This window comes from Cydia strobilella, chromosome 22 (genome assembly GCF_947568885.1).
Source record: "Cydia strobilella chromosome 22, ilCydStro3.1, whole genome shotgun sequence".
Taxonomy (NCBI): Eukaryota; Metazoa; Arthropoda; class Insecta; order Lepidoptera; family Tortricidae; genus Cydia; species Cydia strobilella.
The window spans coordinates 6643962-6663040 of NC_086062.1; the positions used below are offsets into that span (position 1 = coordinate 6643962).

Sequence of the window (19079 nt, forward strand, 5' to 3'; positions counted from 1 at the left end):
AAGCTAATTGGCGTGGGAAGCCTATACATACTGTCCGCGCGCCAATTCCGTGCATTCGTAGGTCGAGGAAGTGGGAGGGTGTGCGCCCCGCCCGTACAAAATGACACTACTCTGTCATGACGCCCAACATTCCTAACATTCCTCAGCCGTGCACGGAATTCGCGCGCGGACAGTAGAGTGTGGAAGTGCAACCGTATATCGCCAGGTAACAATCAAAACTCTCTAATTATCACCACCACACGTTCACAGCCATAGTGAACCGTATTAATATCTACTAGTAAATAAGGTTAATTTTTGTTTAATTAATTTTTAGTAATTAGTGAGTTTTGTTTTGAATGATTCACGGTTAGTTTCACTAGACATATTGACCGAGATATGGACCGTGATTATCTTTTGTATTGTTTTCTAGCTCCCGATATTTCGACGCAGTTACATGCATCTTGTCGCGTCTTGTCTTGTCTTGGTGTCACGGTCCATATCCCGGTCAATATAAGTCTAGTGAGTTTTGGTTGTTACCTGACGATATATATATTTTTTTTTTTACTAGCCTAATTCTAATTTAGTGTCCCACTGCTGGGCAAATGCCTCCCCTCGTTTCCTCCACTCGACAATGTCGTTTGTAGTGTCCCGCCATCTCCTTTTCGGCCTGCCTGCACCCCGGCCATACGATATATAACACCTATATACGATATATAATATAATACCTATGTCAAATTCCTACGGGCGCACGCACGCGCGGGTGCCAGTAGGTAAAATCCGACGCACGCGTCCGTGCCAGAGGACCTACCGCTAACCACGTTCGACGTGTTGCCTGTCTGTCGCACTTGTAAATTCGTACGTAAGTGTGACAGGGAAGCAACACGTCGAACTTAGTTCGCGGTAGGCCCTCGGGTGTCAGTTAGCGTTTCTCATACTATTTTTCGTTAACCCCATGTTAACCCGTTCCGCCGCGTGCAACCGCGTCAGCTAGCGGACGCCCTAAATAAATCGAATACGAATACGTCAAACGTTAATTTTCGAAATACCCTTTTGAATAATTAACCCGGATCGGTACCGAAAGCGGCGCCATTTTGTTTCTGGGGCTCATTAATGTTGCATCCGTCTTTGGTTTTGACGTCAGAACTCAGAAGGGACCTGTTTGAGATCAATCCCGGAATTCGTATTGCGGGCTGCTTATTATGCGATTGAATCAGCGACGGAACATAATATAGACGAAGCTAAACTAGCTACTACTAATGGAACTAGGTCTAATTGGGTATCTATAAGTTATTATACATTGGTATGCGACTGTTTATTTCCTAAATAAATTAAAATAATAATAACAATTGTGTGGTTTTAGGAAACCACCATGCAAGTGAAACTTTTTTCAGATTGTATGCATTTAACAAAAAAAATTAGTAAATATTATTTATTTATTTATTTATTTATTTATTTATTTATTTATTTATTTATTTATTTATTTATTTATGTTAAGGAGAACCAACAGCTATACACTTACAATAAACAACAAGATTAAAACAGGAAGCCAATTACAGGAACTCACAGGTAGTAACAAAATATTCAATTTTAAACTAATGCTAACACTTACGCACACACACATGCGTACAAAAATGAGAGAAAAAATAACATAAAATAAAAAACATACCAAATTGAAAATTAATGGCGATGGAAGCCTTACAATAATCCTATGTACAAAAGGTTTTAAAAAGTGGAATGAAAATAATAAAAACATAATAGTAGGGACCAGTGGGACGATGATGTACCTAAAGCAGTTGCCTTAGAGTGGACGAGACTCAGATCTCAATTGTCGTTGTTGAAATCCGTAGTCATTCCTCGTCGCATCATCCACTCTTTTGTTTCGTTACAATTGCATAGATATTGTGATGCCTCAGAACGAGGCTACGCCGCTGTCGTTTACTGTCGTGTTGTTACTGCAGAGGGCTCTATATTTGTAGAGTTCTGCTGTGCAAAATCGAAGGTTGCGCCCTTGCGTAAACAATCTATTTGTCGTCTGGAGCTTCAGGCTGCCGTCCTGCTGGCGGATCTGATGCAGTCTGTCCAAGAAGCGTTAGAACCTCTGCATGTTGTGGAGGAAATATTTGCCTGGTCTGACTCTAGCGTAACTTTGGCTTGGATTAAGTCGTGTCCATCGCGCTGGAAAACCTTTGTGGCTAACCGAGTTAGCCATATACAGGATATAATCGCTCCTGATCGTTGGCACCATGTAAGCACCCATCATAATCCTGCTGACGCAGGATCCAGAGGGTTATTGCCTGGAGACCTGGTCGATTGTGATCTTTGGTGGAAGGGCCCTTCATGGCTCCTAGAGAAGGAAGAAGATTGGCCTTGTTCAGCTTTGGACGCTCCAGCCAACGATGCTATCGTTGATGAGCAACGGATTTGTAGTTTAGTCGCCACCAGCGAACCTGACTTGGTTGATACACTTCTCAACAGGTTTTCCTCGCTTTTCACATTAAAGCGTGTGTTAGCCTACTGTTTTCGTTTCTTACGGTCGTCTAAGAACGAGAAGGTTGTCGGATCTCTACAGTCCTCTGAGACGACAGCAGCTCTCATGTTTTTAGTAAAACATGTGCAGCTCACTTCGTTCGGTGTAGAGATCAATCACTTGAGAGAGGGTCGTTTAAATTCATTGCCAAAATACTTGCGCAAGCTTTCGTTGTTCATTGATAGTGCGGGTATCGTCAGGGTGGGCGGTCGCTTGGCTAATTCGCCTATTAAATATTCGGTCAAGCATCCTATATTATTGCCTCGCTCCCACCGGTTAACAGTCTTAATAATTGACGAATATCATAGAAGATTCTTACACCCAGGTGCCCAAACGTTACAAAATTTACTTGTGCAAACCTTTTGGATTTTATCGCCCAAGCGAGCAATCCAGGCAGTGATTGGTGGCTGCGTCAAATGCTTCCGCGCCAATCCCTCCCCGGCGTCTGCGCCGCTTATGGGAAATTTACCCTTATGTCGGGTTTCTCAAATAAAACCTTTTTCGAGTGTCGCCATAGATTATGGCGGACCTTTCGATATCGCCTTCGCACGTGGTCGCGGTGTTAAGACGTTCAAAGGATATATTTGTGTCTTTGTTTGTACCAGCACCAAGGCCATCCACATTGAACTTGCTTCAGAGTTGTCGACTGAAGCTTTTCTCTGTGCACTGAAACGTTTTGTCGCTCGTCGCGGTCGGTGTAGCCATATTGTCTCTGATCAAGGTCGAAACTTTGTTGGAGCCAGTAATTACCTCGGTTCTCTCATGAAAGGTGCTGCTGATGCGGAAGAAATAAAATTATCATTTAATCCACCGGGAAGTCCCCACTTCAATGGCTTAGCCGAAGCTGGGATTCGTTCAGTAAAAACGCATCTAGCTAGAGTTATAGGGAACCAGAGGTTAACCTTCGAACAGCTTTATACCGTGACGACAATTATTGAATCTTTGCTGAACTCTCGTCCTTTGACTCCCCTCAGCTCGGACTCAAATGACCTCGCCGCGCTCACGCCCGGTCATTTTCTAACGTTAGAACCTCTGTCGATCGTCCCTGAGGAAACTCTTGTCGATCAAAAAATAAGCCCCTGCCATCGCTGGAAGCTGATCCAGAAAATGCATCAGGACTTTTGGCGCAGGTGGCATGCTGAATACGTTCACACCTTGCAACAGAGGACAAAATGGAATAAAGTGAACACGAATATTGTCGTCGGTTCCTTGGTTCTGTTGTTGAATGAGCAGACAAGTCCCTTAAAATGGCCGCTTGTGCAGGGTTGTCACAGTTCAGACAGCTACTGGTCAGTACAGAAGACCCGTCGTCAAGCTGTGCCCACTGCCACTCTCAGATTAACATCCATAGTATCGTCACTTAGCATAGATTTAGTCTTAAGTTTGTCGTATTCTAATGCTATTAAATATTGTATATTTAGGTAGGCGGTATGTTTAACTCTCGTATCGGTTTTGGATCACAACCCTATTTTCTTACGACTTCCGTGATATTTAGGGCAACACTAAGAGTCCATTTCCGGTAGCCATAACTCGTTCTCGTTACTTTCGGAGAGAACTCACATTGTCCTGTGCTCCGTTGTCGAAAACTACCTTAGTCGCTCTTTAGCCTTAACCAAGTATAGAATAGTATAAAATCAGTGCCAATCACATGTGTGTTGTGGAAAAGTACAAAGCTAAGCTCGTAGGCTGGTCCAGGTAGAGGATAATTCGGTAAGACAGCTGCACGATATTCCTAGACACCAGAGCCGCCCAAAGCTAGCCTTCTTCGCAGCAAACCTCGAATTCAAGGTATGTGATTTGTGCACTTTCCATTCATATTCACTTGTTCCGCGATTTCTTATTGGAATATAGTATAAACGGGTGTGTAAAGTTAGTGTAAACATTTTTTAGCAAATACAGTCCATTAAATCAATTTTATCGTTATTGCATCTAAAAACATTGGTCCTTCGAACCGGATAAAATAAAATAAAAAACATGATAATCGGAAACAGAAAAAATAAAGTGGGACGTAAGTAAGAGTAAGTATTTTTATTGCTATTAATTTGGTACTTATACAAAGATAGTAACTAATAAGAGCAGGTGTAAGTACCAAGCTTCTGACTCGATATACATTTTCTTTGCAATAATTAGGAGAATTAAGGAGAACACTCACATTAGGAGAATTTCGGGTAATATCGCCACGGCACGCTCTGTGGCTCCGTACATACCTAGTTTGCTCCAGAAATTCTTTAAAATGTACACATAATTAATGATGTTATGATTCGTGTCCATATTGTAGCTGAAGAATTTTAGGCATAGGTCTTATTTCTTCTATAAGTAGGTTCCTCCATTAGATGCGCTCTAGTTCCTCCCGCTTGCCTTTAGAGGAATCAAATCGCACAATTTTCTGCAGATTATCATCGGACATAGTTGTCGGAAACAAAATTAAAATTGCCTTGAGCACTACTTAAATTTTAAGCCTCCAGGTGTTTTAATATTGGGATGCTATTTTCCCTATACACTTTAAAATTAATAGAGAAAAAAAAGCTCTCTCATATCTTTGTTTACGACATTTACTTTTGTCTGACAGTAAACAACAGTTTTATTATATTTTATTTATTTAGTTGCTAGGGTACAACTGCCAGGATGAATATTTGCTATTGCTATAAAAATCTGAAAACTATACATTTGTAAAAAATTAAATAAAAAAAAGGTTAAATTTGTACGGAACCCTCGGTGGGCGAGTCCGACTCGCACTTGTCCGGTTTTTTTCTTTTCGTTTGGCGTTTGCCATTGTACGATTCTCATCATGGTTAGCCCCTAAAACCTAAAACTATATTTTGGTTTACGTTCAGAAAATCCAAACTTCCCATCTCAATCTACTTTATACCTAACTGTTACGTGATAAATCCATCCTCATACTCGTACTAACATTTCTGAGGCTCATATTTGCAACGCTGCATCCCCGACTTAACAAGGAAATGCTCAAAGGGAAGAAATCTTCAAAAAGATTCGGGAAGTCGAAAAGTGCCCTCGGCAAAGGGGGGTCAATGGCTCCTTTCCGTTGTTTCCTTACAGGATTGTTCCCTTAGATTACCAAGGTATCGCCACAGCAGGGTTCGGATATCGGTTTAATTTTAAAATCGTTACCTATCATCTTTTTGACGTTAATTAGGGTTCCGTACAAAGGGTAAAAACGGGACCCTATTACTAAGACTCCGCTGTCCGTCTGGCCGTTTGTCCGTCTGTCCGTCTGTCTGTCACCAGACTGTATCTCATGAACCGTGATACACAGTTGAAATTTTCACAGATGATGTATTTCTGTTGCCGCTATAACAACAAATACTAAAAAGTACGTAACCCTCGGTGCGCGAGTCCGACTCGCACTTGGCCGGTTTTTTTCTCATACCGGGTGTTCGTGCCAAATCCAAGCAATATGTATATGCACCGAGCGCAAACGCTGGCAGATTACCTCGATTTCAAAGAGTAAATATTGGACCGTGTGTCACTAATGTCATTCCTGTCAAACTTCATATCAATGGGCTCTATTTCCGCCCTCAGTTGGCATGTAAGGTTCTGGAAAATTGTAAGGATGGTTCTGAGGCAATTCGTTTGGCAACCTATGGGAATAACACCTTTGTATAGCGGCTTGACTTAATATTTTACAAGCACTATTGGTTTTAGGCGGTTGTATGAAACTGAATGGACGCGAAGGTTTAGTTGTCTGGTGTACTTACGCCTTTTTGAGATAGATTTGTTACTATTGATTTATCACGCCTGATTATAAATTATGGTACCTATAGTTGTTGGTTACTGGGTCGTTAAGGGTGTTGTGTTGAATGGCTACGCTTGGAAAAAAATATGAGCATTATTGTGTAAAAATATAGGCCTATAAATAGTACATTATTGTCGAGGCTCGGAAGTAGCTACTTACTGGCTGAGGATTCGTTTTAACCGGACGACCTTGGGAGTCCGTTTAATTGAATCCGAAGCCAGCAAGTAGCCTTCCAGCCGAGTCATATATAGTGCTTTTCTCAAGAATGGCGCAATAAATGCAAATATAATAGAAATATTTTACAGAAGCAACGTTCTTATGTATATATTTTCACAGAAAAAACTAAAAAGATTTGCTTTGCCGCCGTTTTATTTTTTAAATTAAAAATGGAAGTGTATTTTTCTGCTGAAAATCGCCAACCTATTTCAGACACCTAAATAGTCGCGGTACCAAGATTATAATAATAAGTACTGATCATCTGTTTGGCTGTTTAATGGACCTATGCCTTCATTTGATATGGCCACTTCAACTTTTAAAAAGTTTGGAACTCGACAAATAATGGAATTTGTATGCAACATTGCAGTCCCGAAATCGAGACTGCAATGTTTTTAACTTTTTAAATTTTTAACTGACCATAAACTACGCACTTCGCGACCTACTTTTTAACTGGCAACGTCGACTTTGCCGTTCATTTTTGAGAAAACTTCGTTTATTATTACTTATTACACAAAGTTGTTTTATAAATCTAGTTAACGAACGTGTTTTGTAATTGTGAGAAGAACCTGATACACAAATAAAGTTAAATATTTTTTTTTGCCAACAAAGCATTTCTGATATACCTAAACTTTAATTACTACTACTGACTTCTTTTCTTTTAACCTCCTAAGGCCCAGCCAAATTTGCCACTGAAATTTGAACCTATAGAGCAGGGAATAGAGTTGATTTTTATTTGTTTGAAAATACAACGAAACAAAAGAAATGCAACTGTTCCAATTGAATATGGTTTAAATTTCATCGAACTGAAGAAGTACTATAATAGGGAGGACCTTGGGCCTTAGGAGGTTAAGTTATACAGGGATTCTAGGGTGTCAAGTTCCAGTGGTTACGTGGCCGGCCCTACGTGCAACGCAGCCGTAACGTGTTTTGTACTTTTTAGTTTTAAGATAAGTTCCTATTTTTTTATTAATTAAGGGGCTAGTTACAATCAAGATGATTTTAACGAACTCAAACAATGTCATAATGTGGTTGCTTTCAATGTTAAATTGCCACTACCACCTTCAGTCTCCATCATAGATAGATAGATAGATAAGAAACTTTATTCTTCTCATTATTACATGGCTCTAATGGCCGACATTATTAGTATAAAACATAATTTTAAATTTAAAAGAAATTACAAACATGTAGAAATAATTGGAACAAACATGCATTGTCATAAATTCCTAATGAAAATGAGTCGAGCCATGTGATGGTGCGAAGAATAGGCGCTGGCTCAGCATAAAGCTGCGGAGACCCGCATAGTGTAAGCCGTTCGCATAAAATATCGCAAATCGATGTACAGGTAGCCGTTTGGCACACGCATTGTCAAAACAATTTTTTTGACCCGCAGTTCCTCAAAAACATTTTCTTTAGGAGGGGTGCTGGAACATTTTTTTTGTACGAAAAAAAAATTATTTTCTCAAAAACCTATCGTGTGTGGTATGCGAAAGGGCTTTTTGAGGTGATTCTAATATACCATATCATTACATTTTAGGCATTTTTTTTTAAATTCAAACAAAAAGAATTTTCACAACATACCAAGTTTGAGTTCCTCTAGACTAGATACGATATGGAAGATTTTTTTTGTACAATATACTACAAATGATACGTGATATCCTCATATCTTTAGTGAGAATGCAATGTTGTGGTACAAATGCGCGTTGAACAGACCCGCTCTGCCTGATGATAATTATCGACCTTTTATCTACTTAGCAGTCTAAATCGGCATGTAATTCATTCTGTGCAGCATCTCTAGCGTCACTACTCTTTTAGGTTCTGGCAGAATACCAGCGCCGCGTAGTGGAAGCCGCTCGACCCCAATTTCAAAGAAAAACCGCAAATCGATGTACAGGTTAGCCGTTTGACACAACTAGAGGTCAAATCAGATGCATAAGTACTGTCGCCATCAGATATATCAGAGCTGCCGAGGTGCTCAAAAATATATGAACACGCACTGTAACACCTTGACAATAAAGGCGTGTTCAGATATTTGTGAGCACCTTGGCCGCTCTGATATATCTGATGGCGACTGTATGTAATATTTCAGATTAATCTAAAAACAATAACACGGCCTAATTTAACTAGAAATCTAGGTCTGATTTCAGAAAGACAGACATCAAACAACGGATAGACAAAACTAAACAAAAGCTTTTCCCTAACTAATTACAAATTCTAAAATAATCTTAGAAGCCTTAATACAAACTTATAAATTAGGTTATTGGAATTGGAACTAGAATTAAAAATCCCTGTTATTCGGAATCCAACTAAAAAGTTAACGGCTTCGGATGACGCTTTTTATTTATATTTGTTTGTTTGTTAAATCTTTCTGTCTAATCCCTGAGCCGTCGCTTCGCGTTTCGCAAACTTCTTAAGTCTTGGCCCAAGTCATGAGAGCCTAGACTGTCAGGGGGCTTAGCCAAGAGACAATTGTTTATAGAAAACACCAAACGAAACTTAAATAATATATGGAATTGGCTAGTGTCATAGACTTAGCATCACATAGATCAGCTATACGCGTGCGCCCGTGAGGGACAGAACATACGCAATGCGACAATATGATTGGTCGATTAGATTTGTAGCCCACCATAAACCATACAAATTTACGGTGGGGAATAAAAAACAATGTGAGACTGTGACAAGGACAAACAATAATAGCGCTTCCTCTGCTACTCCTACTGAAAGATTCATAAGACTATCTCGTTCGGTCATTTCCCCCCACCCCTCATGCCCGATCCAGTTATACTAGATTCATGGCTATTGTCGATACTCGATTGTCATCTTGGCTAGACCTCCTGTTGTCTGGATGTCTCTTTTCGCTACTTGTATAAATTATTTCTTAAGAAAACCCTCGGTAGCTTGTTGTGTCTTCTTATAGCCAGCGGTAGTTGCAAACATTGGTATAGGACATTGAGAGAAAAGTTACCTGCTACCATAGTAACTATACATAAGGTGCATTTGGTTTTTTAATTTTATTAGACATCGCAACGGTGACGTCGCCGGTACCGCCGACACCGCCTGTCGTGAGCGGCCGTGCGAGTCGGGTTTTGGCCCGCAGTACACGGCGCGCCCTCGACCAGTGAATACGTGTCGTTGCTCCGTGAAGACGGTCCTCGTAAATTGGATCGAAACATGTCGAGCTATTCGACTTAATCATACGTGAGAGACCCGCTTTAAAATAATTTAATATTATTAGACATCGATGTAATAATTATGCTATTACCAATATACAAACGGCTCGGAAACTTTGATGATCTGCTTTTTATTTATCAGTGGACATTTTTGTAGTACTTAATCTTTTTATTCTACAGAACTCGTTTCTAAATTGATATGATTATTATAGATAGGTGTGTTTTGCTGGACATTAAAATGGTTACAATTGATGCAAAATAAAGGCAGATAAACAGGACAATCGTATATAGTTGTCTCCATTTGGTAGATGATTCTAAATTGTTTTATCTCAACCCGTTACATCTCATGACTTAACGCGTACCATTAAGGCTCCAGTGAAATTCAAACATTAAGTTTTTCAACGAATAGCCCTCGGATTTCAGAGAGTGATGCGATTACATTAAACTTATTCGTACATTTTCACTGTTTCGATTTATAGTCTGTATCTTTAGGTAGTTAAATAAATGTAAGCAATATGTTTTTACATTTTCGGGTACTTGAAACATTTATCAGTTAATCAACCAAATAGAAAACTGCCTGGATCTGTTTCTTATCGTTCTGGTTTTAACCTATCTCGTTAAATGGTGTAATGTTTTCATCTTCCCCTTAAATGGCTAAATATTCGATCCCGTTTTAGGTTATTTATGGGGGCAAAGTAATAGCATAGCAAAACAAAATTACTATTAAAAACTGTAATACATGTCATATATTAAAGAAAAAGTGACAAAGCCCTCCAGTGGTGAAGGCCGGATTCGAACCGGCGTCTTTAGCTATCGCGGCTAACGCCATGAACCCCTAGGCCACCCCGCCACGGCGGTGCCCGTCCGAATTTCTCGACTAATATGCCATCTTAGTAAGACTAGGCGTCTTTGACCAGCTCTAAGCTTCAGCATAAGCATTTGATTTGTTCTCAAACTTGTTCAAAATTACTATTGATTAATAATTTCATCCCGATATATTATTCCTATTAACAAAATAGCACGATTATAGCAGCTTCGTTATTACGCTGAGTACCTTAGTAATATATCGTAGTAAAACTTCTGTAAACGATGACAACGGTAAACAATATCTATAACGAACAATAATAGTACGATTTAAATATATATATATTTTTTTTATGAAATAGGAGGCAAACGAGCAGACGGATCACCTGATGGTAAGCTATTACCGCCGCCCATGGACACCCGCAACACCAGAGGGGTTGTAAGTGCGTTGCCGGCCTTTAAGATGGGAATACGCTCTTTTCTTGAAGGTTTGAAGGTCATATCGGTCCGGAAATACCGCAGGCGACAGTTCATTCCGCAGTTAAGATAATCATAACAAAATTAGAATTTCAATATAATAAAAGGATAACACCAAGAATACTTCCTAAGCCCAAGAAAGCTCCGTCATTCAATAACACTAATGCACTAAACAGAACAAAAGTCAAGATCAATTCATAGAATTAAAGGGCTCAGCGCAGATTGGAACTTGACGCTGGGATTAACCGGATTGCGAGATATATGCGCACGAGTCGACGAAAACCAGCGTAAGTTGATCTTTAGACCCTTATCAGTATTGTGAAGCCAGGGATCTCAATTCTAATGGTTTGGTACTTAGCGAAATGAGTCCACGTAACTAGCATAACTTGAGCTTCATACCCAAAGTAATTATATGTAATAAGAGAATACAGTTATTTTGGTTTTAACTTGGTGAATTGGAATTTGGAATGGCACCCTGGAGCCCGGAAACTCTTGGGATTATAAGAAATGAATCAAACTCCTCCACGTATATTGAATTTGAAAGGGGATGGGAAGAGTTCGGTCAAGTTGGCTTTGCTGGTTTAAATGTGCTTTCGTGGAATTAAAAGTAGATTATATTTAATTTTGTAATAGTTAATTTTATCATGGTTTTATAATGAGCCTTAAAGCTGAATCATGACAGGCATTGACAAGAGTCAATAAAGGTAAAAGCGATAGAAATTTCGATGTTTATCTTCGCTGTACAGGGGACATATTTCTTGATAACAAATAGGTGTTTTTAGGGTTCCGTACCCAAAGGGTAAAAACGGGACCCTATTACTAAGACTCCGCTGTCCGTCTGTCCGTCCGTCTGTCCGTCTGTCTGTCTGTCACCAGGCTGTATCTCATGAACTGTGATAGCTAGACAGTTGAAATTTTCACAGATGATGTATTTCTGTTGCCGCTATAACAACAAATACTAAAAACAGAATAATATAAATATTTAAATGGGGCTCCCATACAACAAACGTGATTTTTTTGCTGTTTTTTTCCGTAATGGTACGGAACCCTTCGTGCGCGATTCCAACTCGCACTTGGCCGGTTTTTTTTATATTGTAGTAAATGAGTCCTACCCCTCAGTAGGCCTAGCACAAGAGTGGTGCAACAGTATCGTGCCCGCGAGACAGACTACCCGACTTTTTCTAACCTATTCTATCTCGCGGGCGAGAAACTGTCATGCCAATCCTGTGCTAGGCCTACAGACACTGAACGCTTCAAAGGCAAGGGCAAAGGTTATCTTACATCGTTTATAATATTAAGTGGATGCAAAGTTAATATATGTATCATTAACTTTGCATCCACTTAAGTTTATTTTAACATATTTCCAACACGCATAAGTTGTTTGCAGAAATCGCGAAGCGTCTGGTTGACGTAACTGGTGACCGAAGAGCTGGCGGCTTTCTTGCACAACGTATCAGCATTGCGATACAGCGGGGAAATGCCGCCAGCATCCTTGGTACAATGCCTCAAGGGCCTATTTTAGATTTAAGCTAGTTATTAATTTCGTTTACGTAGTACCACTGTATATATCTTGTATGTAAATAAATGTATAACATACTTATGGCTTTATAACTAGGTTAATATTTCCAACACACTATTTATTATTTCTACCACAAGCCACTTTGACGTATAAAAATGTACACATAATATTATAAACGATGTAAGAACTTGCTTATTCACTAATAATAAATGATTCAGCTTCAGCATAAATGGCCTGCGTCTAGATTACTTAGACAGGCTTACGGCGTAAGTATATTGAGCGAATGAGATGCTCTTTTAAAATGATATATACCTAGCAAAGAGGATATAATAAGATAGAGCGGTACTGTCATAGTAAATTTTGTAACCACTGTAAATTCACTGCCATCTATCAACATACTTTAAAACTAAAAATAAACATTTATAAAAATCCGTTTAAATGTATTTAAATATGGATAAATGATTTTATTATTTGCATTATTTATTTTTATAATATATGATTTTGACCCATGTTCTTTCACTGATATGCGTTAAAATTATAAATAACAAATGAAACCGTCAACGCCATCTATACGAGAGTAGGCCAAAGCTAGTGGTGCCATCTGATCGAGAATCAAATTTTCGTGATTTTCGAGGCACGTTTTTTCCTTAGACTGTATCCATCTATTACGGAGTTATATCTATCTTTGATACCTAAGTAAGCAACAAACTAGAGTCGAGAAGCTTCTTTATTTGCTCATATAGTTCTAACGCACATGTAATATCTCTGGTGTTGCAGGCGTCCATACGCTACGGTGACGGCTTACCATCAGGCGGGCCGTATGCTTGTTTGCCACCGACGTGGAATATAAAAAAAAACATACGTTTAGCGACATAAGTGGTGTATGCTAATCTAAATATATACCAACTAGAACTAGACTGCTTTATTTTATTCTGCTCACAATAATTGTGATAATCGTAATTGATTAACTTTATAAAATGTAAGTGTGACAGCTAACTGCCACTTGTAAGATAAAAACAGAAAGATGAACGAAATAATTAGTTAATTTAGGTGACAGTAAAATTTAAGTAAAGTCTCTGTGGTCTATAAATACAATTAAAAGTCTTATAACGTTACTCTACATTTTGCATCAAAACGCTGTCCAAAAAGCGATACCTAACAAACTTGGCTGCTGCCACTGCCACTACCCCTCATATTACGTCGTTATCTAAGAGAGTCCATTATATTAGGACGGACTGTATTGAATGATACTCCACCGAATAGATCGTATTGATTCCCTTAATGAAAATAGTTGTTGAAAGGGGTTGGTCCTTTTTGGGGTCAGCACTTGAAAGGCTTAAGGTTGTACAAGTTGTAAGGTTTTACAAGAAAAGTTGGTGAAAATATTTTTCATAGGGCTTTGGGAGTTTTATTTTTTGCAAGCTTTTGTTAAACTTTGCTTGTAATCGGATTGACTTATTTCTTTGGGTTTTAAAAACGATTGAATTGATGGTTCAAGCTCATACTTATACCACAGTGTAAAAAGTATACAGTGGAGCATAGACATAGTATATACAAGTAGTTATAGACGCGCCACCGAGCGACCGGGGGTAAGAGAAAGAATATTCAACTAAAAAAAAAAAAAAAAAAAAAACAAAAAAAAAAAAAAAAAAAAAATCGCCATCGCCTCCTACCTATGATGCCACCCGGTCGGTGATAAGGACAAAGCATGGCAGTATTTTCTGTAAGAATCGCAATAAGACTATCTTTCTCTATCAAAGAGTGTCAGGCCCTTGCAGTGGAGCGACGACTTTGTGATGCTACCGAAAGTACTTAATTCAAGGTGGAAACGTCTTCAAGTAAGATTTTAATGTTATAGTTATAATGGTATAAGTATTATGTATTACATAAGAGGAGTGCAGATATCAACTGAGGGCTGTATCATTTTATGATTGTTGGTAGATCCAGCAGAACTAATGTTTAACCTCTTGTCTGTGTCTGATAGGATCCGAATCCTTCCAGACCGAAATTTTAGCCATATTTTGCATTCTTTTCGAGACTGATTTTTTCTGTTCTATACAGCACAACCGAGGTTTCAACTTGAACCCACGATTTGATCACCACACACATATGAATGGTTAAATATCGAATATTTTAAACAAAACATTCACTAACAACTTTGAACGATTCACGGTTAGTTTCACTGGACTTATATTGACTGTGATTATCTTGTGTACCGAGTGTACTGTGAGTGTAGTGTGCTTGGACCATAGATTATATCTATGGCTTGGACAGACCAACGAGTGTGAACGCGACCAGACCAACGAAGACCAACGTTGAAAGCGAACGCAGCCGACGCGCACGAATGAGGGTAGACCGAGCGCGGTCTACACAATTTTGACACCCACCCGCTATCGTCAGTTACCCGTGAACAAGATGCATGTAACTGCGTCGAAATATCGGGAGCTCGAAAACAATACAAAAGGTAATCACGGTCGATATCCCGGTCAATATAAGTCTAGTAAATCCATTCACTTCTCTATCCATAAGATTTATTCTCGAAAATTCGTGCGCAAATTGCATTGAACTGCGCGAGCATCCGAGCAGAATCGATAAACTAAACTTGCACTAAAATTAGACCTGGAGGCCGATTCAAATTTAATAATTGAACATGGGCTTGATCTACCTCGAATCGTGTTATAAGGTACCTTACTCGCACCAATAAGTGCGAGCGAAATGCCTTATTAGACGACTCCTGTAGGCTTAGTACAGGAGCGTTGCGACAGTATCTCGCTCGCGTAGACTACCCGTTTACGCTTACGTTAACGTTTTAATATTGTTATAGTCTTTCGATTTCTAGCGGGCCCCGAACGGCTAATCCTTTGTCTATTGTTAAACACGTGCCACTACCTGCAAAAAAGGGTCATGTAATTCAAATTGGCACCTGAGCGCCACGCGATCCAACCACTTTTTATACAGTAGTAGCACGCGCCAATAAATAGACAAAGGATAAGCCATTTGGGGCCAGCTAGAAATCGAAAGACCATAGAAAAAGATACTGCCGGCTCTTCGCCAGCACCAATCAGCGTAGCTGCTAGCGTTGTTTGGTGCTCACTGTCAAGGTCGTATCAAAATAAGACAGAATATCAAATTGTTACATTAGAACAGAATCGGCCCTAGTTATCCCGGCGCCGACGGGTTTATTCGGAAGGTTACTTTAGCTTCCCGTTTTGGATTTCGCACTAGGGCCGAAAATAACATTTACCACGATGTTACCGTATATATTTCATGTTGGATGATATGTACCTACGTATGATGTTTTGATTTAGAATTTTAAATATTTGTTGCGCTAATGGTACAGTCATCTTATACGAAAGAAATTTGGTAACTAATATAGGTTGTCAAAGGACTGTCTCATTTCAAACATAGACAGAGAGCACTTAAACTATCGTGAGACATATTTCAAAATATTGATCAGTACGGTTCTTACTCACTATTATTTTTAGTCGCTTTTGGCGACATGTTTCGGATTCTTTGGGAATCCTTCCTCAGGCACGAGTGTCCGCGGCGGTTGTACCTCGAGCACTGCCGTGCACCAAAGAACCCGAAACATGTCGCCAAAAGCGACTAAAAATAATAGTGAGTAAAAACCGTACTGATAAATATATAGACAGAGAGAATAATACTATCTTTGTCTTACACTAGTACTAGCACCCAAAAAAAGGATGAGTATATTTTTTTTGTTCTTATTTACTGACAATTTGGTTTGACCAACTATAATAAGTGCGTTTAAAAAAAAAAATTGGCAGAAACTTATTGTAATGAAAGTCTTACTATAAACCGTCAATGTTTTGAATCCTATGTTTGCGAATACCTCGTATTTGTAAGGTGGTAATTATGCTTTTGGTTTCGCTTAGCAACAAATTTGTTTTTTGTCATACTTGCAGCGTGCAAAATTCCACATTTCAGTATTTTCGCTTATCTCCAGACAATTTTAAACCAAGTACCTAACGGCCGTATTCGAACAATGCTTCTAAGAGATCACTGCGGTACGATACGATAACGGTGACGTGTTTGGTTGAAGAAATGTCACTTTCGACACTAACAGATCGGTATTAGAAGCATTGTTCGAACTGAGCCGTAACTAACTGCGCAAAAATAGCTACCCTGAATTTTGCAGGTAGCAGTGAACTGGAATGTCTGGAATACTTAACGATGTAGCGCTGACTGGTTTATTATGGGAATGGTACAAATAGCAACTTACCTGATCATTGTTAGGCCTTATGTCTTAACAATAAGGTTCACAATGGGACAGTAAACTGAGTAGAGGATAGCACTAACACTCACTCTTTAAAGGAGGCGAAAAGCCAAGAAATTAGGGTCGCGCGGGTTTTTACCTTTTATCTCACTCAATTACTCTGAAAACCTACTTGTGTTTAAAATTTTGCTTGTGAATGTTTGATGTTTGAAATACTTAAATTAAAATTAGATAAGAGCCAACTTTAACCTTTTAAGGTTGAAGGTAAGGTAAGGTTGAAGTCTGCCCTTGCAAATATACTTATTCTAGTTTCCATATGAATTTTTTCATGGCATTTGCCCTTGATTGAAATGTGTAAAAATGAAATATGAAAATTACAATTTTGCTAGCTATTTAGCTATGTTACTAATTATCGATGAACCCTATGCCTTTGCAATACGGTTTTTTTTATATACCACGACGGTGGCAAACAAGCATACGGCCCGCCTGATGGTAAGCAGTCACCGTAGCCTATGGACGCCTGCAACACCAGAGATATTACATGCGCGTTGCCGACCCTTTAAAAACCTGTACACTCCTTTTTTGAAGAACCCCATACTGTAGCCCCTCGGGAAAACCTCGGCAGGGAGCTCATTCCATAGCCGAAGCGTACGCGGGAGGAAATTCCAATTCATATGTGACGTTTTCAGCCAAAAGGTACCACATTGTCGCTTGCCGAAAAGGTTGATTTCAAATTGAAGCTATATGGAAATAGCGCCTTATTGACAACCGACAATAACCGACCGCCTTTTGGATGAAAATGGCACATATGTAATGGTGCATTAAACGACGAACGTGACCGGATTTGGCTTTTAGTTGAACCGAAAATATCTGGAATGTCATTGAACCTTCCGTAGTTTTATTTTTAAAATTGAGGAGTGTTGGTTTGCGGAAATTTGGGTATGAATTAAAATATAATTATTTTAATTCAATTTTTCCTCGCACCTGGCGTGATTGAGTTGCGTGTTTTGATGGCATAGGTATATACTCGTAGCTTGATGTAATAAAAATAGATTGTAGTACAGTTAGCACCTGTTAAACTGGTGATTGTCGGAATACTCTCATCATCCTCCTCGCGTTGTCCCGGCATTTTGCCACGGCTCATGGGTGCCTGGGGTCCGCTTGGCAACTAATCCCAAGAATTGGCATAGGCACTAGTTTTTACGAGAGCGAGTTTGTCGGAATACTCTATTACTGGGTTTTTAGAACTCGTTAACCCTTTTAAATTTCCTAGACAACTGTGAACCTCTTTGTCAAGCATTTTTTCAAACCTCGATTAGCTAAAACCGTTTATCAATGCGATGAACCTCTGTTCAACTTTATGGTTACCATCCATATATCTATATCCTAAGGCCCAGCCATACAAATGAAAATTTTAAAATTTGCTAATGAAATTTTAACCTACAGTGTAGGAAATAGAGTTGTTTTTGCGTTGTTGAAAAATTGAACGAAACAAAGCAAAAGCGACTGTTCCAATTGAATAGGATTTAAATTTCATCGAACTGAAGAGGTACTATAGGTAGGACTTTGGGCCTTAGGAGGCTATGTATAGAAATACTGAGACGCGTGCACTCGTACAATAGTAAAAAAATATTCCAGTAGTATGTGAGCTGTCTAACACAGCAACATTTGACAGAGACGAACGAACGAACGAACTGTGCCATCTACTTTACTCGTCAATTTTGTGGTTTAAATATTTTGCACTATTTTATGCATCTTAGTATTTATCAATATTTTATGCGCCTTTGTCTATCCTGTTATTAACACAATATCAAATATGAAAAAGGTGATTATGATGACAACCTATGTTATGTCATCAAACATTAACAATAATTTGAAATTTCACGCCATTTAAAACTCACAACAACCCATCGTACTTTTTTCGAAATCCCCCATTGTTTCTCACTCAAAACTCGCGGCACACAACGAATCTAAAAGGATGCGTACTCACCGACGCAGGGGTTGTGGTTGACGACGGCGAAGATACGGTCGCAGCGCTTTTTCATGTGCGTGTTGGGGCAGATGCAGCCGAAGAGCGGGGACAGGCGGAGGCCGGCCCAGGCCTCGCGGCAGGCCTCGCTGCGAATGTGGTTATGTCATTGCTGGGTTTGGCTAGTCAAAAAGTTTGGAGAAGCCTGCCCTCATATCAAAGATAACCTTAACGGAGCACATGCGACAATTGAGAAAATGAAAAAAGTTTATTAGACTTTAGACTTATATTGACCGGGATATGGACCGTGATTACCTTTTGTATTGTTTTTGAGCTTCCTATATTCAGTTACCCGTGAACAAGATGCATGTAACTGCGTCGAAATATCGGGAGCTCTAAAACAATACAAAAGGTAATCACGGTCCATATC

General features: G+C 39.3%; 1 protein-coding gene across 3 annotated transcripts in view; it reads right to left on the bottom strand.

Moving 5' to 3' along the window:
- The window catches only part of LOC134751391 (uncharacterized), a 277631-nt gene that overhangs the window by 40155 nt on the left and 218397 nt on the right, over positions 1-19079 (bottom strand). For all 3 annotated transcript variants that reach the window (XM_063686769.1, XM_063686767.1, XM_063686770.1), the window contains one exon: positions 18671-18798. In XM_063686769.1, coding sequence (XP_063542839.1) covers positions 18671-18798 — 128 coding nt within the window. The remainder of the gene's footprint in view (positions 1-18670; positions 18799-19079) is intronic.